At 35.8% G+C, this 27,443-nt stretch overlaps 1 protein-coding gene across 6 annotated transcripts in view; it reads right to left on the bottom strand.

The window, feature by feature from the left end:
- LOC140136877 (DENN domain-containing protein 1A-like) overlaps nucleotides 1-27,443 on the bottom strand; it is a 147,806-nt gene that overhangs the window by 68,358 nt on the left and 52,005 nt on the right. For 5 of the 6 annotated variants that reach the window (XM_072158480.1, XM_072158485.1, XM_072158482.1 and 2 more), the window contains 3 exons: nucleotides 27,174-27,275; nucleotides 25,717-25,842; nucleotides 1,426-1,542 (listed from right to left, as the gene is read on the bottom strand). In XM_072158480.1, coding sequence (XP_072014581.1) covers nucleotides 1,426-1,542; nucleotides 25,717-25,842; nucleotides 27,174-27,275 — 345 coding nt within the window. The remainder of the gene's footprint in view (nucleotides 1-1,425; nucleotides 1,543-25,716; nucleotides 25,843-27,173; nucleotides 27,276-27,443) is intronic. The other variant, XM_072158481.1, reaches the window with a different exon arrangement.

The raw sequence follows: 27,443 nt of genomic DNA, 5'->3' as shown, positions 1-27,443 counted from the left end.
AAATGCTATTTTGTGGAGGAAAAAACTGAAATCCAAAATATACCCACAATAAAGGTTGGTAAATATAAAGAATACTATCACAAGACCAAGTTTGAAGTTGATCGGTGATTGCGTTTAAGCTGGAGAGTGGATTAATAGAAATGTAGGCAAAGTTGATTGGTGATTGCGTTTGAGTTGCAGAGTGGATCCGCGGAAATGTAGGCAAAATATGCAAATAAACTCATTAATATTCATAAATATGCAAATAATGTGACACTATATATACAGCACATGAGGCCACCATATACTATCACTTTACCAAGTTTTGATATAAAATTGGATCGGTTGAGCCCATATTTATTGGTCAAGCTATGAGTTTTAAAATATTGGACGAGACGTAGTCGAGTCCAATATTTTACAACTCATAGCGAGACCAATAAATATTGGGCGTAAAGCATCAATTTTATCATTATTATGTTTTGGATCCAATATTATCACAACTTGGATCCATCAAAACATAATAAGATATAATATTGGATGGCTGAGCATGATACCATAACATATCGGATGAGTCGTAAAAATATCGGACGAGCCAACGGCGAGTTCGATATTTGTATGACGAATCCGATATGTTATGGTATCATGCGAAATAAGCCATCCAATATTATCATTATTAGGCTTTCTTAACTCCTAATAACCCTGAAAACATAATAATGAAGTTGATCGGCCATTGTGTTGGAGCTGCACAGTGGATTAAAGGAATTTGTTTCCGCCCGGACAGCCCAACAAACAAAGAACCAAACAACCACCTGGGCGATAACATAAGCCCCACATATATGTGGGGACCAAAAAGTGAGAAAAGTGCGATTTTCATTCAGGTAGTCCTATTTGAAATTCACACTCCGTGTATGGGAGACTAAGGTCTTGTCTTCCATAGGGGTGTATGGATTCAACTGCAATAGCCCAAAAAAGAAAGACTGCACAAGAGGCAATCTAATTACAGACACTCAAAACATTCAAATGTATAATAATGTGCTATTCCAGTTGAAATCTATAAACCCCATTTGGCAGTCATGACCTTTATCTTCCACACAGGGAGAATGAAGTTCAAATGGGGTTACCTGAATAGGTGACTTCATTCAAATCTACACACCCTAGGTAGGATATTAAGGTCAGGTTAGGGGTGTATGGATTTCAACTGGAATAGCCCAATCTAGTTAACCCCCTGAGCACTACCTGCCGATCTAACATTGCCTCTGATTGGTCAATCACATGATATCTTCACTTTAATCACCAATCAGAATGGAGTTTTGCAAAAAATTCACCCCAATTTTTTTGTGTGGTGAAATTATTCGAACAATGTGGCTGATTGGTCCAATTGATAATGAAAACTCCTTTTTGAATAATAGGCAGGTGGTTCTCATAGGGTTAAGAGTAGACACTTACCCTTTCAAAATGTTGCAGCGTTAATGATCTCTCTAAGAATGGTTGCAGATGTGGTGATCTGGATTGCACAAACCTCTCCCTGTCAAACTCAATCTGGTTCTCTCCCTTATCCATCTGCTTGAGAAACGCAAGCAAAAAGGAACACATATTAATACTGGAATTTAACTTTCCCCATACGGATGTCGACTGCAGACGACAAATTTCATTTTTTTTTTAATTAAAAAATTTCAGAATTGTACATTTTCATGACAATATTTGGAATCAGCATGAAAAATGCATTAAAATGAGTACAAACAAGCCTAGTATTGGTTTAGTGGTTCTTAGGATAGCTCTTGAAATTTTGAGAAAATATCTCAAAATGTGCACTTTTTATGTTGAAGCCTATGGCTAGCATGCAGAGCACTCTGTAAGACCAAAATAGTTGCAAGGCCATTTTTTGAAATAATAATCTTGTATACTGTAGGTTATTTGGAAGTAGTAGGCCTATATAGTTTGGCATTTTACCCTTGGGAGAAATGTTCTGGGCAGTCAGAACATTACTGAATTACACATTGTCAAAATATCAGCACCATGACCAGGGTTTTCTTTAAGCATTTTGCTGAATGGGTATATTCCATTTCTAAAAAGTAGGGAGGGGGTGTGTGGACCAAACCAAAAATTTTCTTCACCATTATAATAGTAAATACTATTAATTATTACTACTGACTTGTGTGCCAAGTAGCTACAATCATAATCCCATGGTGCATTCTCATAATAATAAGGGTATATTTTCATCATTTTCAGGTAAAAATATCAGGTTTTTCTATATCAATCATTGAAATATGGTCCTGTGTCACAACCGGGGGTACCTTTGTGTTACATAGTGAAAAAATTAAATGGCTCAAACATTTTACCTACACATCTCATTTAAAGTGGTTCATCCTCCTGAGCATTTTGACACCTTTTTTATGGAAATCGGTTCAAAAATGAGAGAGTGAGGGCAAAAACAATCACAAAGTAGGGAGGATGTAACCCCACCTCTTTTTTCCACATTTACAATCATTTTGAGCAAGTATTGGTATTTTAAATGTACTTCTGTATTTATTTACTTGGTTTAGATGTCTGGGAGTCCATTTAGACATTTTTTACTAGATTCAAATTTTTAATGGGGTTTTAAATCAAATTTACGATATGAATCCCTCCCCTAATCCTCCTCCCCTAATCCTCAGCCACCCTTGGCACATTTCATGGCAAACGTCATAAGAAAATAATTAAAAAATATTTTAAAACAGGATAAAAACATGAGTAATCTAGAATAAATTAGCCTCAATTTAAGACCTAATTGAATCTTCTAAGTGAAGGAATACTGCAAGAGACAGTGTTTTGAAATCCAAGCTGCACATCAAAATGTAACAAAGCCACCTTTTTGGGTACCCCAGTATGTGACACAGGATCATATATGAACACGTTTTCAAGATTTTGTATTAAACTCTGACATAGGCCAAATAGATAATTTTGCAAGTGATTAACATTATAACATGTGTGACAAATCACTCATAGCATACAAATCCCCTTACAAACCATTTGATTAATGTGGGGTTTCCAATTTGAATTACTGGTGATATCAATGCCAAGATCATTTTGATTATCAACACTGAGCAGACTGTAATTACCAATAGTATGTATTCATAGGAAGCGATGTGATAATGCTTAAAAATGTGTTTGGATTCGTAAAATAACACATGTTTTGGCATTGAAATCAATGTTGCACGTTTTACTCCACTTAAATAAAGCCTCAAGGTCATTCAGAAATATAAACTTGAAAATGCAAAACAAAGATAAAATACACGAATGAAATTTGCAGCGTCTTGCTTTGTTTAATATATTGTGAATTTTATTCTTATTATATTTATCTAAATCTTAAGCACTAATTCCCTCTTCATGTTTCATGGTATTTGCTTTTGCAAGATCAATTTATTCACAACTTCCCTAATTGTTTGATTTTCTTGTTTATTGAAATTTTAGAAATTCTCTGCTCTCTGCTCAGTTCCTTGGTTCACATGCCTTTGAAGTCTAGTCTTATATTAGAAGTGGTTACCAATGCAGCCACTTGAGCCCACATTGCAAAAATTCAAGCATATTGTTTAATTTCACTTCAAACTGATTTAATTTGCACACAATCTCTTGCAGTTGTAAATTCTGCATAATTGATGCAATGCATTTGTATTAAATTCTAAAACTGCTTTGTAAACATGTACTAATTCAAGTGGGGAAAATATATATCAGGTATCTTAAGCAGTATACAGACTTTTTATTGTACGTACAATATTGTATGTACAATATGTACGTTATTTAATCTATTGCCATTCTATTTTCAGTAATTTTTAAGTTCTAACGAATGTTTGATGACGTAAAATCGATAATATATTTCTGCTAGATATTGTATGTAACAGATTATCGATTTTTCGTCATCAAACATTCGTTAGAACTTAAACATTACTGGAAATAGGATGGCAATAGATTAAATAATGTACATATTGTACATACAATATTGTACGTACAATACTCGGAGTCTGTATACGACTTTATACATAACTAAGGCTGATTGTTCACTTTCACATAACATATGGAATGCATGAACAGGGTCCCTATTGCAGGGGCGTAGCCAGCTTTCTTGGTCCGGGGGGGGGCAAAATAACAATTTCTGGGCCAAAGATATTATGTTTTGAGTATATTTTGGCCCAGCCAACTGCTACTATGGGCTACTTGTGGGAGGAGATTTTAAGTGACTGCTTATAGGTTCGAATTGCAACCAGCCTAATCTCGAAGCTTCTGTGGCCATGTGGTTATGGCACAGGTCTTGAAAACCTGAGGTCCTGGGTTCGATTCCCGAACAGGATCACTTTTTCTGCTTGTCTCCTTGATTATTGAGATGGCAAACCTGGTAAAAAATTATGTTTATTATATATAATTCCAGTCGACCATGCCACTGTTTTTCCATGTAAAGAAATTACTTCCTGGAACTTCCTGTCTGTCAATCATTATTGATATGTTACTCCTATCTGTCAATATCTACAGATATGTCAAAATATTGACAACTGTGTCAATCAGGAATTATCATGGTAGTTGAGGCTGTTCCACATGGACGGCTGATCTTGAGAAAGATTGAGAAATCGGCTTTAGCTGAACATGCTTGTAAAAGAAGGCCATGAACTAATTTCATAACAATTAGTGGGTTTTTAGCGGGTTTGCCGTTGGACAAGTTTAGACAAGTTTCGCCATCGGAAGTAGGTTCCTTTACGTTCTTTCGTTCTTTGAGAGCAATATATTTCTATTATGACAAAAACAGGAAGTCACAGGAAGAGCTTTGTTTGTTCACAACAATAGACTTCTCTCAGCTAATCGTATGACAGTATCCTATTTTTATTTCCCTGTATATAAGACTTCTTCTGTCTTTAGTCCAGACAGTGATGCCAATGACACGCCTTAAGCGCACAATTGGGCTACTTGGCAATCACTTGCCGCTACTCATTAAAACGTGCCGCTACTTGTCAAAAATTGGGCTACTTTGCAAAAGTCAGGTCACGACAGTTGTTTTGATGTATTTTCCTTTCAATTTATAGCCGATTTAAAGAGGTTTTGAGTCTCTAAAGCTCTGAATTTCCATTACAACGGGTTTGGTGACCATTTGTTGATTGGTCCGTAACTTCCCATTAACTACCAGAAGTTTTTTAGTCAAGTGCTTTTCCGCCCAATTGGGTGATTTGCATTCTAAATTCAGGTCAATCCGCCCAAATATCCAGTACTGGGTGCTTTTTTTGGAAGCTTAAAAATTGGGCTACTTGCAATTGAGACTCCTTTACCGCAGCTTGGCCAAACGAATGTGCCGCCTTGGTGCGGAAAGTTTTGGAAATACAGAGTCCTGATTAAGTCAGAGCCACATCTGATGAAAGCTTGACCATTTTCACAGAGTAACTATCTGCACCAGTCCTGTAGTTTTCACACATCGACCGGCTGCACCGGTAATGTGATATCTGACAGTGCACCCGTATATAAAATCAGTTGTTGTGAAAGCCTATCTACTTACTGTGTGTGTTCTAACTAAACCAATAGGCCTGTGTTGAACGTAAGTGTCCTACAAAATTGGTACATTTATTTTGACTGTTCTGAGATTGCACTTCAAATTGCAACGCAACATTCAAAATGGGGTGCAAAAGTGCTCTCCAAAGTAAAAAAAAACAAAAACAATTTGGACACTGCTTTAGTGGGGTGTTTTAGAGAGACTGTACAAGTAAAGGTCTAAGAATGTCCAAAATGGACTTTATTGGGACAATGTGCACACATAGTGCACTAAAATTTAGTATTTTGCACTATTTTGGCACATGATCAGGGCAGGGCTGTAGCAAGGTTGAAAAATGTGGGGCAGCCATCACAAATGTGGGGCGGCCAAAATACAAATATATGCCTTAAGGGCTGGGGTATGAACGTTTGGACAGTATTTATTGTGGGACATTAGAGCACATCAGACATATCGAATTGCATTCTGAATACGAAGAATGTCATTCTGATATCAAATAATTTTGATTTTTTGAAATTCGCAATTTAATACACATTTTATGGCAAATCATTAAAATTGATATTTTTGATATTTAACAGTACTTGAAGTAAACTTTATAAATCTGATGATTTATACTTTAAGTGTATGTAGGTGGGATAAAAAGCCGACGATCAATTCAAAATTTTGACCTTTCGTATTGAAGATATGGATTTTTTTTCCCAAAACACCAAACAAAAATAAGGTCTTTTTGGGAAAAAATCCATATCTTCAATATGAAAGGTCAAAATTTTCAATTGACCGTCGGCTTTTCCTCCCTGCTACATACACTTTAAGAATATATCATTAGATTTATATAATTTACTTCGAGGACTGTTATATATCAAAATGTGAAAAATATCAAATTTTTATAATTTGTCATAAAATTTGTATTATATTGTGATTTTGACAAAATGAAAATTATTTGATATCAGAAAGACATTCTTCGTATTCAGAATGCAATTCGATAGGTCTGAGGTGCTCTCATGTTCCACAAAAAATACTGTCGAAACGCAATAAACGCTCATTTTGGATCCCTTAAGAAAAACATAACAAATTTCTCAAAAAGTGGGGCAGCCATGGCATCCCCGGCCGCCCCGCTTGCTACGGCCCTGGATTGGGGAAAACCTTGGTGGGAAACAGGCTCCTTGCCCCTTTTGGCTCCTTGTCCCTTTTCCTTTCCTTCCCAATTTTCTTTTTTCTTTTCGCCAGAGAGGCACTTTTCTCTTTCACCCCCCCATTATTTGAATATGAACATAAGATTGGTCGGTCGGCATGATGTCACTCGTAATAAATTACTTCATTGGGCTATTCCATTTAAAATCCACACTACCCCTGTGAAAGATTTTGGAAATATCTTCAACAGGGGAGTATGAATTTCAAATGTAATTGGTCAATACCAATCATTCTGAAGCCCATACTCCCCCTGTATTATAGCTTTACCTATATCTTCCACAACTGGAGTGAGTATTTCAAATGGAAGTTACCAGACTGTCTATTCTACTTGAAATTCACACTCCCTCTGTGGAAGACTTTAGCTAAATCTTCCACAGGGGTAGTGTGGATTTTAAATGGAATAGCCCATTTTTTTTGCATTGGTTCTTTTTTTACTGTCCCATCTCACACTCTCTAACATCAAGGGGAAGTTTAATGTTGTACTCAATGGGAGAAATCACAAAACATGCCATAAAAATAAATGCTTCTGAAACAATTATAAAAGTTCAAGCTGAAAGATATCTGCATCATGGTTGGATTACTTCTTGTTTGTTTGTAACTCACTTCAAATATTAGAGCCGCCGAATATCAAAGTCTTGAAAATAATTTGAAAATTAATCGTTTAGATGCTATATGGTATTTGTTTATATCTAGTGATTTAAATGTTAAGACATGCTTCGTATTAGGCTTATCTAACACCTTTTTTCTTGACATAGTTGGTATTGATATTGATTGTGCTCTGAATATTTTTGACTTTGTTTGTAAATCATTCCTCAAAAAGGCGTGGCGACTCCGTAAAGAACTCACAAGTTAAGTTTTTACATAAGATAGCCATGCAAGTAATTTATATTTAGATGTAAATTTTGTGTAATTCCTGTGTAAATTCTATTTTGTATTTGAGTAAATTTGTTGTTCCACAAGTCACAATCACACTTTATTTTTCTGGCATATTTGAATGCTTGTGCTCTGGTCTGTTTGATAAATGCATGCCCTCCACCTAAGGTTCCCGCTTTTTGCCATTGCACGGCTATCACTTCCTGCTCATGCTCATGAAATGGGATTGTGCCTAGTGGATCGATAATATTATATTTTGCCATGTTTCACTTTTGTTGATTTATTGTGTTTCTTTGTTCTACTTTTGGAATGTTGTGAATGCAGCGTCGGGTAGACGTGTGCCGCTGATATAAAAGCATTTGTTCAAATAATAAAATTTAAAAAATACAATATGCATGTACATGTAGGTTTATAAATGAGTCATTCCATATCAAATCACCTAATTTTCAGAAAAGGTTGGCTGGTCACCCTCTCAGATTTTCTTTAAAATCACCTATATCATAGCCCTATGGGTCAAATGAACACATTTCAAATATTAGATCTCAACTCCTTGTCGTTTCTGAGTTATGGCTCGTTGAATATTTGATGTTTTTTGACACAATTTGTCCACTTCTCATTGAAATACACACAAAATTGTCCTAAATACCAACCCAAATTTTATTATGTGGGAAATGAGCCACCATAATCAAACTCACACATATTCAAAATACTTCTATGATGTTCCTCTGTACCAGAAATCAAAGTGGTGTCAAGCCATCTTCATGGTTAAATGACTGTTTGGAGATCGCATTGAAATACACAGTAATGTTCTAATTCCCAGAATGCAAAGTTCATCAATTTACTGTGTATTTCAATGAGAGATTCAAACACTATTTTAACCATGAAGATGGCTTGACACCACTAAGATTTTTGGTACAGAGGAACATCATGCAAGTATTTTGAATTTGTGTGAGTTTGGTTATGGTGAATTATTTCCACAAGGTCAAATGGGGTCACTAACGGGGGTCTTTTGGCTGAGGAGTCATCTTTGAGCCCCTGTGAAATTTTTATTAAGCCAATGAGTGGTCTACCCTGCTATAGGGGGTCACACCTGAACCTATATTGCCTACTAAAGGCAAAATAGATGATGTCTCACATCTGGTATGAAGAGGAGGGGGGTCAAAAACAGGAAAATGTCATGTGCGCCAGCACGAACATGCATTTTATATGTCTATATCAGCAAATGGAGGTGAGATACATTGTTTATGAGTCCAGAATCTGGTTATTTGGGTCAAAGACACCCTAGATTCCAATTTGTAGCCCTGTAGCTTACCCCTAGGGTAAGATGTGGATGTCTAAACTCGGAAGAAAATTAATGTCGCGACATGCGTGCCCAAAAAGGGGGGGTCTGACCCAATTTTCAATAGGCCGGTTCTCGGAAACGACAAGGAGTAGAGACCTACCGTTTGAAATGTGTTCATTTGGCACATAGGGCTATGATATAAGTGATTTTAAACAAAATCTGAGAGGGTGACCAGCCAACCCATTAGGTGATTTGAGATGGACTGCCCCAAATATTATTTAGTCAAAGACCTTGACAATATAGTTTTAATGCTTACATGCTAGGATGAACTAAATCCATCACAAAGTGTAATTTGCTAAATTGACAGTTCTCACTATGGACCACAATGGCCTCATCCCAATGCCATAGTTCAATAACCTCAATTCTCGCGATTCCAAATACAGCGCGCCACCTACGATCACGCCTGGCTGATCTACTTCTCGCAGAGCATCATGGGTAAAAGTCGACATCCATGACGCGTCGACGATGAACCATCGACCCTGGAAACGGAAACGAGTGTTGCTGTCGATTTATACTCAACCATTTGTTTATTTTTTCATTTCTGCCTCCTTTTTAAAGTTAATTTCGACAGTCATGGTTTAGGCCTACCTCTGTGAATGTTCAGAGTGTTAGGCCTATAGTATTCCCACACAAATGGGCATCAATTAAACCCTTATTTTCAAACTTTTCCGAACCCGAGGAAAACATGATTGGGGATACTTAGACCCTCATGCATATATCCTTTTAAAAAAAACCAATTTTTAAACCTTGTTTGTTTTAAGTAAAGTAGGCCTACTCTTATGCAATATTTAGAATAACGAAATATTCAATATTTTAACAGCATGAACAGCGTAAAGCATTTACTTTTTTTTAATACGATTAAAACGTTTTAATTTCAAATGTAGGCCTACTCTTCTCCTATTCAACCATCTAGCTCGATGTCAAAAATGTTGATGTCTCTGATCGACCATCTAGGCCTATAAACCCGATGTCAAAATGTCGATTTTCGAGTTTGGGTAGGCCTATAATAGCAATGCTTTTGATGCAAGACAATTTCAAACAGGAAATTTAATCTAAAACGCAAATTCGTGCCTTTTTTTATTTCTTGTTTGGATAACTTTTCCCATTACCATCATGCAAGATGATTAAGATAAAAGCTTTTGGTTTTCATGAATGTTTTGAACGATTGTTTTATTTTTTTTTTTTTTTTTTTTTTTTTTTTTTTCCTAACCTAGGCCTAATACTAATAGATGTTTTACATAAATAACCTTTTCACGAACTTGAACTTTTCTATGAATTAATTGTTTTAAAGCATTTTTCGTGTGACATTTTGAAACGCTCTTTCTAGGCCTATATAGGTAAACAAAACACTTTGGCCCCAATGTATAATGTCGGAAGAAAATAATATATAGGCCTACTTGCACTATTAAATAAACCTGTTAATTTTTAAAATAAACTCTCGTGGTGCAATTCTGTCAACAAGAATTGTTAAGTTATCTTGTTTTTGTCAAAAACATCAACTGCAAATTGTCCCAATTTTTGTGTATGCTTCACCGTAAATCGGTGTGTATGTGTGGGGTGTCCCGGTTCGCCCCTTCAGTCTCAAATGAAGCAGGCCTAAACAACGCGTTCACCCCTCCAATAAAGCCCATCTCCAGATTTGACCTCTTTATTTTGTAGGTTGAGGCCTTGATCCATGAGCCTGATCCATTATTTAATATGCAAGAAATGTCGACCCTCCGAATTTAAACCTTTCCAATTTGGCCAAAGTCCACAATGCCGTAAAGGTTGGGCTAACAGTGTTGACTTATAATTTCATGAGAAAGAAAAAGAAAATGGGAAAGAGTTTAATCTTTCCCATTTTCTTTTTCTTTTTAAAAAACACGTAGGGCCTATAGGCCTAGGCCTATGTGTTTAAAATTGTCCAATTGAATATTTAGTCGAAAAAGTTATTAATTTTTCAATGTTGTGCCGAGTGCCGACCGATAATGACTAAAAAGAAACTCATTCCAACCAACGTGTGCTATTTGGGAGTAGGGCTAGGCCTACATTAAGAGTAAATTTCCTTGGGTTATGAATTATTAAAGGGGAAAGATGAAATAAAGATGGCATGACATACAAGAAAGCGGAAGTAAAAATAAAATATGAAAAAGAAACATGAATTAATATTAAAATCGGGCATGACAATTGTCAAATTTAAAACTTAATTGTGACACGATCTGGTCCATGGGGGCCAAAGGAGGCATTTTTGAAAATTGAGTTACTGTAATTATTAGTACATTACGCGTACAATAGGCTATCATTTACTGAAAACAAAGGTCTAGCATACTTGGTTCTAAAGTTATGAAGTTTTTTCATGCCCATTTTCTGGATAGGCCTATGCCTTAAAATAATGATCTTTTAAAATTCATGTACTCTTTTGCAGTTTTAAACTTTCTTCATCTTTATTATAATGCTAGAACTCTATGAGGTATTGTTGAACTTATGCATTAAAGTCTCAAATTGAAATATTAACAAAAAATAAATGTTATTTTTTTGCGGTAGGTTATGCCTACAAAGTGTTTTTATTGCGATCGTAATTTTTTTAATGTTTGATAGTAAAATATAATTAAAAAATACAAATTTAGGCTAAAAATAAAATAAGGACAAATCAAACAATTACAATAATAACAAAAACGGCAATGTTTATACATATAGCCTAAATGAGACATTAAGATTAAAATTTACTTGGATTTCTTTGCTGTAGGCCTATCCCGCGCGGCGGGCCGCTAGCGCATTCGTGCAAAAAAAACATTTTTAGAAAATGTAGGCCGATTACAAAAACGCAACACCTAGTAGGCCTATGGATGTTCTTAAGTATGCTGGCGTTATATTATTATCATATTGAACAAACAATAAATTCAGAAAGAATTAAAACAATTTATTCTAATAACCGAAATAAAACCTACGCGTTTTCCATTTAAAAAAAAAAAAAAAGGACACTGAGGCCTAGGCATTGACGCATTGACTAGGCTCGCGCGTATCGGGCTGAAAAGCATAGTAAAGTTTAAAAACAAAAAAGGGCGGTTTTGGAAAATGTATAACAAAAAGAAAACACCCAGTATCAACATCAAGTTTGCGGGTTTTAGAAAAGGACATCTGTGAATATCAAACTGCAATATTTCACTTCAACACAGAAAATCTCAACAAATTTCAAAAAGTACTATAAAACATTGTGTTTTAAGAGTAATAATCATAAACATGGTCAGCTATGGTCGATGAAAAGGATGTCGACCCCAGACACGGAAATGCCAATTTTCACTGCCGTCGTTGGTGGCGCGCTGTATTTGGAATCGCGTCAATTAAACAATCATAGAGCAAAATTTGACCTCACGTTGCAGAGTATGAGTTTGTGTACCCAAATTTTCAAAGGTCATTCAATGAATGTGCAACTGTATTGGGGTTAAACACATGTGCCCTGATAGATGAGCATGTTCCTAGTGTCATGCAACTTGATTTATGCACAGGTGATGCAGCAGAATTAAACAGCTTGTAATCAAAGTTTGAGATGTATTCATTATTATTCATTATAAGGCTACTTAATGTCTTCGTAAGAGGCTAGAGGCTTGCAACATTTAAGACAATTAAAGGTTGTTTTGATTATCATCTGGTAAAGTGGAGAGGAGCACTAAAGCTGAATACATATTCAGTGGGAGTGGTCTAGTTCGTAGACACATAATCTGATTGGACAATCACATGATTTTGGGTGTCGTCTATAGACAACCCTACGTCATCACAAGTATTGATAGCACATAACACGCTCGTAGAGGTGCATGTATGTAGCACGTTTTATGTGTAGACCTATAGTATACAAATATTGACTGCTATGAGGGGCATGGTTTTGAGATCACAGCGGGCCTATAATTTTAACCATGACCTGAATAAAGCAGTCAAGTTTTATTTATAGAATAATATAGATTTTTGTCATCTGATTGGTTAAAAGGCCTATTTTATTGCTCAAAGACCATGGTTAAATTTACAAAGAAAGTTTCAGAAGGTTGTCAGCCAATCGCGTCACCACAACTGGCAGGCAGCATATGCGTAATGCGCACTATGCCATCGCAACAAGTAGAGTTTGATCGGGACGTAACCGGTCCATGATAGTTTGTTTCCATGACCGGCCCATAGTTCATTTTGATGAAATTCTCTCAAATACAGGGCATAGTTAAAACAATGCCCCCACTTTTAACCAATCAGATGACAGGAATCTATATATGTGGTATATAATGTGCAATACAGGCACTTCCAGTACACCCAACTGAAGATGTGAAGTCATAAAAGTTTCATTCATTTTGAGAATAAGGGGAGTATTCATGATGTAACTTAATTTTTGCTCAATAAAATAATTGGCTCAATAAAATGGATCAGGAAAAGAGGACCCAGCGTCATGAAAAGAGATGAGGGGGCCCACTACTTAAGTCACATATACAATCCTCTCCTGGATGATACTCCATCTACAGTCAGGAGCCGGCAAACCGGAAGTAGTGAGGATCTACCATCATCATTCTGAAGATGTCTATCGACCATGATAGACGAAACCGCCAAACGTGAGTTAATTTCTGGTTTTGTGCATAAGAAATTTATTCAATCTGTATATTTACAAACCTGATGAATTTATTCAGTAAAATAAGTTATAGTTATTAAAATAATATTTAACAGACTAAGAATGAGAATAAAACAATATGAATTTTTATTTTTACTATCCTCTACCATGTGATAGATGCAGGTCCAATATTTCATGGCCTTATTTTGCGGCATGTCTCAGAATCAGTGGAATAGTGCCGTCATCGACATGCCTTATGTCGACATAATGTCGACATCAAAAAAAAATTCTAAAAAAAAAAATGAACAGTCAGGGACACATTGAATTAGTATGCATTGATAGCTGTTCAATAGAAACAAAAGTAATTAAAATGTACAACTTTATCGAACTTGGTAAAAAAAAATTGGCATTTTTTTAAATTTTTAGTAGCAGTATTTCTCTGGTTTCCAACCTTGAATAACAAGTCATTTTGGGCCTATAACTTGCTTTTCTGGCCAAAAATATTTTTTGAAAATTAAAAACAAAATTTTTATGTCGACACACTGTTGACGTCGGTATACGAATTATATCAACATGTCGACATTAAAAAACGGTGCCGACAAACGGAACTACAGTGGAAGAAACTCTACTTGGAACCTTACTAATATGTCAAACAGTTTATACATGATTGCATACACACTTACGCACTGCAAATAACAACTCAAGGTTTATTTAGTATTTTCATATTTATCCTCGTGTTTATTTCATATCTTCAAACTATATCTCGGCAAAGGTTCAAATTGACATCAGATGTCACACTTTCCTAAATGCTTCTATAAAAAATAAATTCACTTCCACCCACACTGCAAATAACACCTATGTCCACAAGCCATTATTAGCTGTTTATGCTGAAGCACGTTTTCTTGCATGAACAAACTAATTTAGACAGACAAACGTAGAACCAAATTTAGATCTGATGGTGTGAGGCGCTATAAGGTGATACAGGAACACATCATCAACTGTGAAATACATCATTTGCTGCAAATATGAATATGAAAAGTTGATATGAATCTTGAAGAACATATTTGGGAGGTGATGGTCAAATGATGCCAATTGTGTGTGAAAAATCCCACATATAATACAGTACACAGCATCATCATCCTATATCTTTGTGTCAAAAATTGCTGTGATAGTACGGTGAGTCCACTCTTTCTTAAAAAGCTACGCATGGCGATTTTGTTCGAGATAGGCCGAGCGACTCAGGCTAAGCATATTAATTACACGATATAAGATACCAAAGCGTTTCCATTCATACACGTTTATGCAATCTGTGTATCATGCTCAGTACCCCATATGGTGTTGCCATTACAAGAAAATTTGATTTGATGTCAGGTAAAACGCAGGATTTGTTTCCATAAATGCAATACACTAATAAGCGGGGATTGCTGTTTGGTGTGGATATATTTTACTGCATATTAAATCACAAATCACAAAATACAATACAGCACAGTGAATAGCTATAAAACTTTCTTTATCTGCATCAATAATAGAATATTGATTTAAATGGAATTGAATACATGAGTTTGTACACTCGTCACTGAGCGATCTAGTGATCTGTTTCTAGCCAATCAAATAGGACTCCTTTTCTTGCGTTCGGAAAGGCGACGTCTCTTATTAGTGAAATACCAATCACCCATCGCTCACCAACGGAGTATTAGGACGTGATTCATTTCAGGGAAAAAGTATTTATTTGGACGCTGTCGACACTGTGCAGTACTGATGTATGTGATTCAGGCAGACAGATATGGTGGATTTTATACATTGGCAATAATCATTTTAAAACACTAACGTCCACAAACTATTTTTAGATTGAAGCACGTTTTCTTGCATGAGCAAACTATTTAAACAGAGCTGTTTTTAGAAACACTACACCAAAATGCAAACATGGAACCAAATTTAGTACTGATGGTGTGAAACACTCACTATGAGGTCATATAAGAACACATCATCAACTGTGAAATACGTCATTCCCTGCATATATGGATATATGCTTTGTTTGACCTGTGGGAAGGCATCTTGAAGAACATAGTTGGGAGGTGGTGGTCACATGATGCCAATTGTGTGAAAAATCCCACAAAGAACCTATGATGGCATCCAAGTGATTGTACAAGTCTAATACAGCACACAGATGCATGTGAAGCATACAGACAAACATGGTTGATTTTATGCATTTGTAATAATCATTTAACACCAATGTTCGAAAGCTATTATCAGATTTTTATATTGAAGCACGTTTTCTGGCATGAACAAACAATTTAGGCAGAGCTGTTTTTAGAAACACTAACACCAATTTTGTCACAAACATGGAACCACATTTAGCACTGATGGTGTGACACAGTCAATAAGAGGTCATATAGCAGGGGTTTTAGTTTTGAAAATAATAAGCATGCTACAAGTCCCACTTCTGGAAATGTTAAGGTGGGCTGTAAGAAGTTTAGGAATTGAGGTGTGCTGTGAATCACACTCGAACAGGCGATTTAAGGTGTGCGATGGTGTGTGATCACACTCGCACACCTTAAAACACAATCCCGGATATAGGAACACACCATCAACTGCGAAATACATCATTTCAATGCATGAGTGCCATCACTTCAAATTTTAAGAAAGGACTTAAAACACACCTTTTCACACAATGATTTCTTTTGTTTCATATTATTTTGCTTGCTTTTATTTTGTTTGTTATTTATTATATTATTTATATAGTGTATCATCACACACGTTGTGATCTCTATGAAACAGCGTGTCATAAATACTTTGCATGTATGTATGTAATACAACCATTTTGCAGGGAAGAACCACGGTTCTTCCCAATGCAAAAATATAGAAGCAAAATTGCAATGGTGTGTAAGAGGCTAAAATTGTCCGTCTCTTACACTTCGATGATTCTAATTCTAGTAGTTTCTAGTAGTACACTCTAACCCGAATCCCAAACTCTACCCATAAACTCTAACCCTAAATATAAAACCTTAACCTAAATCTTATTAATATTCAAAAACATGTACAAAATGAGCCACGGTTCTTCCCTGCAATTTGATGACTAAATAAATATACCTCGCTGCAAACAAAGATATGAGAAGATGGTGTCATGCTTTTGTTTGACCTATGGGTAGGCATCTTGAATTACATAGTTCGGAGGTGATGGTCAAATGATACCAATTGTGTGAAAAATCCGACAAAGAACCTATGACGGCATCCAAACGATTGTACATGTACATGTCTTATGATGTCTAGTTATATAATATAGTATACTAATGCATGTGAAGCATGCAGACAGACAGACAGACACCCATACTCACGCAGGTATACTTGTGTGTCTGTGAGACTTGTGTGACTTTTCTTCTGTGTCTTTTTGACCCGACGGACACGTGACGGACACCTGACGGACCTCTTGTGTGTCTTTTTTTTCCATCTTGTGTGTTGTTTTTGTTGTTGTCACTGGTTGTTGCTTGTGTGCCTTTTTCAAAACCTTTAAAAATGACCTCTACACCCCCCTCTATACCCCCCTGCAAGATCTAATACTTCTGTGCCTAGACACACAAGAAAAATCGAAACACAAGAAAAATCGACACACAAGCTAATTTTGTACTCAAATAAAGGTACACAAGCATAGCCTGACAGACAGACAGACATGGTGGCTTCTATACGACAGTAATGAGGACCCTTGTCTGAATGGAGCCATGCTTTCTATTCACCATGAAGCAAACTAATGGAAAATCAGTATAGTTTACACCCTTGGTTGCACACTACACATTATCAATTCTCTCCATACGGGTGTCAACTGCAGACGACAAGTTTAAAAAACATTTCAGAATTGTAACTTGTCATGGCCATATTTGGAATCAGTATGTAAAATGCATTAAAATGAGTACAAACAAGCCTAGTATTGGGTCCAGTAGTTCTTGAGATAGCTCTTGATATTTTGACAAAATATCTCAAAAATTTGACTTTTTATGTTGAAGCCTAAAGCCATCATGCAGAGCAATAAGGACCCTCGTCTGATTGGCACCATGCTTTCAATTCACCATGAAGCAAACTAACGAAAAATCAGTGTGGTTTACACGATTCGTTGCATACTAAATATTATTAATCAATGCTATCCTAATTTAAAATTGAAATTTTATTTAAAATTTTATCATATTTCAAAGAATAGGAGTGTCAAGCAACAACAAAAAAGTTGGCTGATTTTGAAAGAATAACAAAAAATGCATTTAATTATAATTAAATTAGTTTAAATTAAACTAGTTTGCCTCTGATTCAGGGCAAAGGCACGGCGTGACTGGTTGCTGACCTGCGCAGTACAGCATTTTTGGTCTAGTTGACAGGACGTCATACACAAACTAGTCTTTTTAATTCAGTCTTCAATTATACCCTTGGATAATCTAATGCTCCTTTGACCTTTATTTCAACAAATAAATAAATCTTAATTAATGATCTTTACTCAAGCTGCTTACACGTACTACGCATAACATTTGCTTTGGGGGTTCTTGAAAATTCCAGATTCAGAATTTTTTGTTTGTTTTTGTTCATACAGAAATACATGGTAGATCAGATGTTTAATTACTTTAACGGCCTACTTTTCAAGATGAGGTGCACTGTTGTTAGTACAGGGCACAGTGTAATCACCCCGATATCTTCATGGCAGAAATCGCCATGATGGTAGATCGAATCCACAGCCACGCATGACCATTTTGTTCCGTCCTGTTTAATATGGTACGTCATCTGCTTAAGACTGCCTCCACCAGTGGCCTACGCTGCGCTATAGTACAGTGTGTCTTCCGTAACACGAGTATTTTTGAATGAGGGCAGCTGTCTTTTTTTTGTTCTGCACATATAAAATCAGAATTTTTGTCAGTTTTTTCAAAACGCACGGTTCTTTTTCAATACACAAGCTAACGACTATCATATTCTTTCAACACATATTCAAGTGCGAGCCTTAAAATTGGCTTTAGAAACATAAAATTACGGGAGATATTCATCATTTTCTACCCCGGTATCCAAAGATTTATCGTCTGAATATCAAATCGTGCATAGCAGTTACACGTTTATTGATCCCGGGTATTGATTTAGTTTCCTTGCTTGTACAAAATAATTATTTCCCAGGCATCGTCACTGTGCAGGGTTCAGAAGAAGAGTTGTTAAAAAGTTGTTTTGCAATTAAGCACCAAACTTTAAAAACTGTATCGCAACAGGCAAATTCTGGAGTGCAAATGGTGATGTGATACGACTTAATTCACGGTCTGCGGTCAATCAACATGATTGAAAGTCCCAGCAAAGAAAAGTAAGTGGTGTACGAATTGTACCAATTTGGCCAAAGCCCCAACCTAAAGGGCTTTTGAGAAATGTTATGATGTACAACATGTAACTAAAGATGTTATAAGTGGGCCATCTGATATATCACATGCAAATTATGAAGTCTTAATCCCATCACATGAATCTTAACCTATATCAATTGCATGAGTGAAATGAATAATAAGGGGCGCACCATTTGACATCCGGGGGCTTGAAAATGAGGTCGGGCAAAGTTTAATCGTTGCCAGGTATTATCTTTTTTAAAATTTTTTATGCATTATTGTATACAAAGTTAGGTGGGGAAAGTATAGAGGTTATCCATGTTCTATAAGCTGCATATCCTATCAACGACTGCTATACCTTGTTTAGGACTAGGACAAAAGAATTACCTACATGTGGAACCATGACTCTTTCAAAATTGGCCGCGCAGGTAACTCCGAGGTTGTGCATTGAATTGGTTTGAATGAGGAATACTACGGGAACCAGCGCCTTTTGTTAGAAGTCACACAGGAGTAAAGTGGATAACCTCTATTGGTAGGGAAAGTTTGTTTCTTTTAGTGATAGTGGGGAAAGTTTTTTTTATTTGCTCAGGTAGTGGGGAGGGAAGGTTTTAAAAAAAAAAACCTTTTACCTACCCCCCCGATCAAATGGTGCATCCCTAATAATACTTATTTGAATTACCAATAAACAACTAATAATTTATATAATAATAAACAAGTAAGGAATGCAATTTTCTTTTGTCAACACTTCATATTTTCAAGTATACAGTACCGTATTGAAATGATATTAAAAATGACTTAACACCTGGATTTAGTTATTAAGTACTAAATGATTTACAATTTTACGGCAATGTCAATCAACATACATCCAAGCATCGGATATTATTTGTTTGATCAAGTAACTTAAGTACCAATGACAAGCACACATTCTCATTTCATCAACATTTTATCAGACATAAGTGTTTGTGTAGATGTCTGGAAAAAAGTATACAAATATTTGCTGCGGTGTTTAGAGCAAATTAATCATTCTGTCACACAATGGGCCAATCCATTTCAAGTCCACACTCCCCCTGTGGAAGATTTTCAAAATATTTTCCACAGATGGTGAATGAATTTCAAATGGAATAAGTAGTAAGTACATTATCCAGCTCTCTTTGAAACGCACCCACTCTCCTCTCTGTGGAATATTCAGGTTGAATCAAGGGTTATGAAATTTAAATGGAGCTGCCTAATGTGTTCATTCCATTTGAAATTCATACTCCCCCTATGGAAGATATTTCCAAAATCTTCCACAGGGGGAGTTTGGACTTTAAATGGATTATATACTTTACTCAACCTCTAAGTGGGACAATTATTAGGTGTTTGTTACTGTGCGAGTCCCAACTTCAGGTTGTTGCAGCAGGTGAAAAACAACTATGGTTTTAACCACTGTTGTTTCCACTGGGGAAAACACTATTTGCCAGTTTTTGCTGCTAAAAGGGTACAAAAAGTAATAAATGTTTCACATCAAAACAGATGATTAAATAATTGTAATAACTTGTAATTGGTCCTGTGTCACAACCTGGGGTACCTTTGTGTTACATAGTAAAAAAATGTAATGGTTCAAACATTTTACCTACACATCTCATTTGAAGTGGTTCATCCTCCTGAGCATTTTGACACCTTTTTTTTTTTTATAGAAATCGGTTAAAAAATGATAGAGTGCGGGCAAAAACAATCACAAAGTAGGGAGGATGTAACCCCACCTCTTTTTTCCACATTTACAATCATTCTGAGCAAGTATTGGTCTTTTAAATGAACTTTTGTATTTATTTACTTGGTTTAGATGTCTTGGAGTTCATTTTTTTACTAGATTCAAATTTTTTAATGGGGGTTTTAAATCAATTTTACGATATGAATCCCTCCCCTAATTCTCCTCCCCCTAATCCTCAACCACCCTTGGCACATTTAATGCCAAACGTCATAAGAAAATAATTTTAAAATACTTTTAAAACAGGATAAAAACATGAGTAATATAGAATAAATTAGCCTCAATTTAAGACCTAATTGAATCTTCTAAGTGAAGGAATACTCAAGAGACAGTGTTTTGAAATGTAACAAAACCACCTTTTTGAGTACCCCAGTATATGACACAGGATCAATTATAAGTAACAAATTAAGAAATTATAGGCATGGGTTTTCATTGGTCACCAGTACACTATTTAATCATTTATATCAAAATCAAAATGTTTTCCTTTAATGAACTTCATGAGACAAAAAACAATATGTTGAATGATTCCTTAAAAATTGTGTTTTACTATTTTGATTTGAGGTTTAAGTGTAATATTTTTAGACGAAACATTTGTCACTGGTCTTTGACACAGTTGGCCTTTTAATAATAAAAAAGTTACAAGCATCTGCTCATCTGGGTATGAATGTAAAAGGTCATTGTTATTTCTTTGGCAGTTATTCCAGTCTTTCCTTGTTGTTTTTCTTTCATCATGGTCTTGGTGCAAAATCGGACCACCTTGGTACTTCTGGCACGCCACGCATACAGTGGGAGGCGGAGTCAACGCATGGAGAACTTGGTACATGTTGGATGTCCCTCCTTGGTGGGCTGTACAGTTTCAAGTGTTGAATGGTATTAACAGTGGTCCTTTTTTCTTAGGCTTTTGGCTTTTCAAATTTTCCCATCCTTAATATTTTCATGTTTGTTTATCTTTTGGCCAGAATGGCTGACCAAAGATTTAGTTTTGCCTGTTTTTTATTTTATTTTTGCCCTTGTATTCTTTTATTAATATTATTTTAATTTCTTTTCTTTTTTTGTTGCTTGTCATTTTAGCCGTCTTCTTCATTATATCATTCGCAGTACTAGTAACAAGTGGTGTTTTTATGTTCTTGAAACATCAGTTGTTTTGTCTTAAGGGGTTACTACACCCCTGGCCAATTTTGTGCCTATTTTTTGCATTTTTCTCAAAAATTATAGCGCATTGGTGAAAAGTAAGATATGTATATTATAGGGGCAAGGACTACAACTACTGCACTGAAAATTCAGCAACTCAAGGCAAGTACTTATTGATTTATTGATCAAATATTGGTTTTCCCTCATTTTTGGCTGTAACTCCACAACTGTTGTCTGTGCTGAAATAAAATTTCCAGTGCAGTAGTTGTAGTCCTTGCCCCTATAATATACATATCTTATTTGTCACCAAGGCGCTTAATTTTTGAGAAAAATGCAAAAATAGGCCCAAAATTGGACAGGGGTGTAGTACCCCCTTAAGCAGTTTTAAACATTAATCTCTGATAGTAGGTTCAGACACTGTGCTGTTCATTAACCCTAGGCTTCAGAAAACCTCAAACCCCCCATCAGGAGCAGAGGACTGCCAGTTGAACACATTTACACAATACCTTGGTCAAAAATGATTGTTTCATTCCTCAGCTAACAAGAGGAAAGAATCAGATATGATCATAGCATGTACATTGCTCTACTTGTGCCTTACACAACTTCATTTTACATCTTTAGCAGTCAGATATCACTTTAAGATCAATATTAATGGCTAATTACACAGTTTTCAATTTTCTTATATTCCGCGTACTCTCACAGCACTACCAGATGGAACTACATGATTAAATCCCAAATGACAAAAAAATATCAATCCAATTCAAGTTGATCTGAAAATGTTCGCTTTAACACACTGAACCCTAAATACCTTAAAATGGCTGAGGCTGAGAGTTACACTGCCATGCAGATTAATTTGGGTAATATTTCAGCAAAAATGTCAAAATAAAGAGAGAAAACAAACCAAAGCACCAATCCCCAAAATGCACATTTTCCACCATCTAACTTGCTATTGTTCAGGACATCTAACTCCCTGCATTTTTCACTGATTTTAATACTCTGAAAGCTAGCTATAGGCTTCAACATAAAAAGTCAAAGTTTTGAGATATTTTCTCCAAATATCAAGAGCTATCTCAAGAAACACTGAACAAATACTAGGCTTGTTTGTACCCGATTTAATGCAATTTCCATGCTGATTCCTAATATGGTCGTGAAAATTTCATTTGGCATAATTTGTTTGCTTACCAAGTTGAACGATACCAACCAAATCCTCAGGTATGTCTAGCTACAAATGTAGATGGTAATTTTCCTTGCGATTAATTGCTATGATTTCACATTTCTCTCAAATAAATGTCAAGATTCATGCTAATTCCAAATATGGTCATGAAAATTTCATTTGGCATAATTTGTTTGCTTACTAAGTTGTACGATACCAACCAATTCCTCAGGTATGTCTAGCGAGATGGTAATATTCCTTATGATGGTAATTTTCCTTGTGATTGCTATGATTTCACATTTCTCTCAAATAAATGTCAAGATTCATGCTAATTCCAAATCTGGTCATGAAAATTTCATTTGGCATAATTTGTTTGCTTACTAAGTTGTACGATACCAACCAATTCCTCAGGTATGTCTAGCGAGATGGTAATATTCCTTATGATGGTAATTTTCCTTGTGATTGCTATGATTTCACATTTCTCTCAGATAAATGTCAAGATTCATGCTAATTCCAAATATGGTCATGAAAATTTCATTTGGCATAATTTGTTTGCTTACTAAGTTGTACGATACCAACCAATTCCTCAGGTATGTCTAGCGAGATGGTAATATTCCTTATGATTGCTATGATGTCGCATTTCTCTCGGATAAATGTTAAATTTAAGCCACACTAAACAATGCAGAGTTGAATCTGTTGCATCAATTAGTTTTGGTCTGATTACTACCACTTGTGGATATCCATTATGCAATGACAGCTACCAATGATGTGCCGTTCATAAGTAGATGCAAATCAAACCACTCCCGATATCGTAGGTGGGTTTTGTAAATACAATCCCAGTAAGCAAACAAAGAGTTGAAACTTAGCTAAATATTGTATCTAAACCTATGTTGCCATTGCGCATGTGCTGGAGTTTCTTCTGGGAGTCTGTATAGATGACCTACCCAGTTTAAACCAATAGACATGGATAATCATAAAGAGAACTGTTAACAAAATGAGCGCAAAGTCGGCAGGGAAGAAAATGAGGTATTTTGACCAACTTTGAGAAATTGGCACCAAAAGTGGTTAAAAAATGCTCGATTTTGCCCAAAAATCATAAAAAGCCTGATTTTTACCCAAATTTCAAATATCTTACGTGCAGTTGATCAAAATTCAAAAAAATTAAAGAACGGGTCCTAGATGTTTTTATCTAGTTTTTAAAAACTAAGCATTTTTGCCCAAATTTGACCTCACATATGGATTCATCAAATCATTTCTATTCTAAAGGTGTGTACTTTAAAGTACTTTAGACCAACAATTTAGAAGTTATTTGACCCCAAAGTTTACACAATTCCAGGGTTAAGACCACCCGTAAGTGCTGGCCGAGTCTGCTGAGATATTTTCCCAAAATATCAACAGTATATTAAGAGCCACTGAACCAATACTAGGCTTGTTTGTACTCATTTGAATGCATTGTTCAAGCTGATTCCAAATATGGTCATGAAAAGCTACAATTCTGAAATTTTACAGAAAATTTGAAACTATATACGTCGTCTGCAGTCGACGCCCGCGTGAAGAGGGTTAAGTTTTTAATTATCCAAGTGTGGACTCTTACAATGAATTCTTATCTAGTAGCACTGTTCAGCAACTGTAGACATTCCTGTGCTTCCGCTCTGGTTTCATACATATTTACATGTTAAGGGTATACTCGTTATTGTTGGTCGAAGTAGCCAAAAACTTGATTTTCATTATCTAAATCAATATATTATTGAAAAATAACACTTTGATGTTTTGCAAAAGTTCATTCTACAAATCATATACTTTGAAAACTTGCTTGATTTATTGTTGTGAATGAGTTATGTACGTTTTACAAAAGTGTTGTTGTTTCAGCCCTCTTTACAACATAACTCAAGAACCATAGGACCTACAAAAGTATCTGTGATATTTGAATTCTTTTACACACTCGCTATGAAATGATCAATGCAATTTTTGCCAAAGCTCACCACCATTTGCAAGATGCTGTGAACCACTAAATTGCAACAGTTAAAAATAGTCGCTAACCTTAACACACTTTCTGTACCCCTTCAAATGCAAAGTGCAAAGTCGAAGAATTACAAAAAACTTATCTTCCGCGTTCATATATTCAATGTTTTTGATATAAAAAATATATCTTCCAGTGGTAGTGATAGATAACCTAGTGGAGGCACAAGTCAGTAGTAATAATAGTATTTATTAGGGGGGAATGGAGAAGAATTATTCTCCCCCTCCCCACACACACACACACTTTTTGTATTCTTGAGCATTCTGGCGAAAAAAACCCATTGGGGTCAACAATCGAGTGAAATTGAGACACACATTGTTAAAATAACTCTCTGGGAAATGTGTTATACCCCTTCGGAGGAAAAATTCACAATTGAAAGGGTACAAAAAGTTGAATATACCCCTACAACAAAATGCTTAAAGAAAATGCTACTTCAGCTATGTGTACTTGTTTGCCAGTGTTTACAAACACACACTCAACACATACACCCAGTGTGTGTTTGCCGGCAACCGCGGACACTGTATATTGCTATCTAACCGCGGATGTGTGTGTGGTGATTTCATCGCCTAACCGTGGACTAAAATAGCGGATTTTTTTGTGTATGATATGAAATGGAATTTTAGCTATCAACTGTGAACTACAGTTTTTACATGTATAGTCTGCGGTTTTGAGCAAATATCGCTCAAATGCATTTAGCATGCATTTTGAGGTCTTTTGCAGCAGTTTGAGACTGAGGACAGTCCTCGGTTGGAGGTATGTCCGCAGTTTAGAGTGAAAAATCTTGTGTGTGTCCTCGTTTGCCGGCAAACATGTACGCACCCCATACACACAACACACACACACATAACACAATTATTATCATGCACAAGAGTACGTCACAAGTCACCTTTGTTACAGTCATGCCTTCTTTGTAGCTCCCAAACAGATACACCAGTGTTTTCAGGAATGACCTTGCCACACCATCCCCCACACATGCTGAACTGTTCTTCAGGTTCTTCTTCAGCTCGCGTATCTGTTCGCATACAAAAAGGTACAGTAATAATGCGGTTATCATATATTAGACTTTATTTCAACACGGAAAGCCCAATTCAACAAAAGTTGTTCTTCCTTGGGGCCGTGCATAAACAAACATACATGTACAAAATAACAAACAATTACAAAAGCTTATTATCTAGGCTTAAACATATAATAGTAGTAAACGACTAAATACCATATTATCCTTAATTTACATGCCCCCTTTAATAAACGCCTAAAGCTGGGGCTTTATTGACTCGCGCTGTAACAAAAACTGAATAATTCTGAATAATATTACAAGCTGATCATAGTATAGCGATGTTTAAATGGGAATTATCATTCTAATTAACGCAACCCTTTTGGAAAATGCAACGCCCTGGGGTTTTAATTAGAGAGAATACGGTATGTAGTCAAATCAGGGCATCCCACCACGTTTCACAAAAATGTAGGGCTAATAGTACATTTTGGAGAAAATATGGTAAATATAGGGCAGAGGAGGCAAAATCAGTTGAATATAAGAGCACTTATATCAGCAAATAGACCTATATTTATAACACCAATAACTAATCATAAACTTTTTTGTTGTTGATAAATTGTCTACTTCAGGAGGTCTCATTATAGCACTATAGTATTAAGAATTTGCACTTCTGGACATGGATGTTGTTGATGTGATATGGAAGATTGAAAAGCCTCTCTTTCTATAAGACAGCTCCGGTACCTTCAGCTTGTGCACTTCCTAGACTAGTCTTCCTAGACTTCCGCTGATTCTTGTAGTAAATCGTAAGTAATAGGGATTTACTACAGGGACTCTTCGTATAGCTACATAGAGTAAAAGGGTATTAGTAACTTATGAATGGCTACTTGAGTAACGAAGGGTTAAAGGTTTAGTGAAATGGACCCCTGGGTGATCACAGTTTTCAAGGAGTACTAGACGGGGTGACATTCCGTTGGCGTTTGACTTCTCAGTTGTGCCAATGGAAAACACACACCTGTCTTTGATGATGATGATGACGATGACGACTAACTGGCAATAAAAGTCAAATTAATAGGAAAATGGTATGAAAACATGCAATTTTGCATACCATTCCAATCACTCAGCACAAATCTAAGCAGTCAAAATTTTGAGTATAGGCTATCACTTTGCTCATCAATATTTTATGTTAATTTTGATCATTGGTGATAAAAGAGTTGACTTTTATTGCCAGTTAATTCTAAACAATTAGGATATTTTGCTATGTTTCATTTGGCAAAACTTTTTTCAATCTAAAAAACTTGGTGCTGTATTTTTTCTGGAATTGAGACTACAACCTTGCGTATGTTTTTACTCACTGCTTCTGTAGGTAACTCTTCAAAGTCATCAAATGGTGCTTCTATTGCATTGGTATCTACATTCAATATGATCACCTCATCTAGTGGCATTGACCGGACTTTCTGTATTATGCGAAAAGGTATGTCAACATAAGATTACTGGAATATGCAATAACACTTCCTCTTTTAACATTTGAACAGTTTTCTTTCATTATTCCTAGGATTTTAACAATTTGACCACTACTTCTGTTGGTCAGTAGTACTTTTTAGTAGTATATTTTTGTATTAAAA

The sequence above is a fragment of the Amphiura filiformis genome, chromosome 17 (genome assembly GCF_039555335.1).
Source record: "Amphiura filiformis chromosome 17, Afil_fr2py, whole genome shotgun sequence".
Lineage (NCBI taxonomy): Eukaryota > Metazoa > Echinodermata > Ophiuroidea > Amphilepidida > Amphiuridae > Amphiura > Amphiura filiformis.
This window is presented reverse-complemented; position numbering and strand designations above follow the sequence as displayed.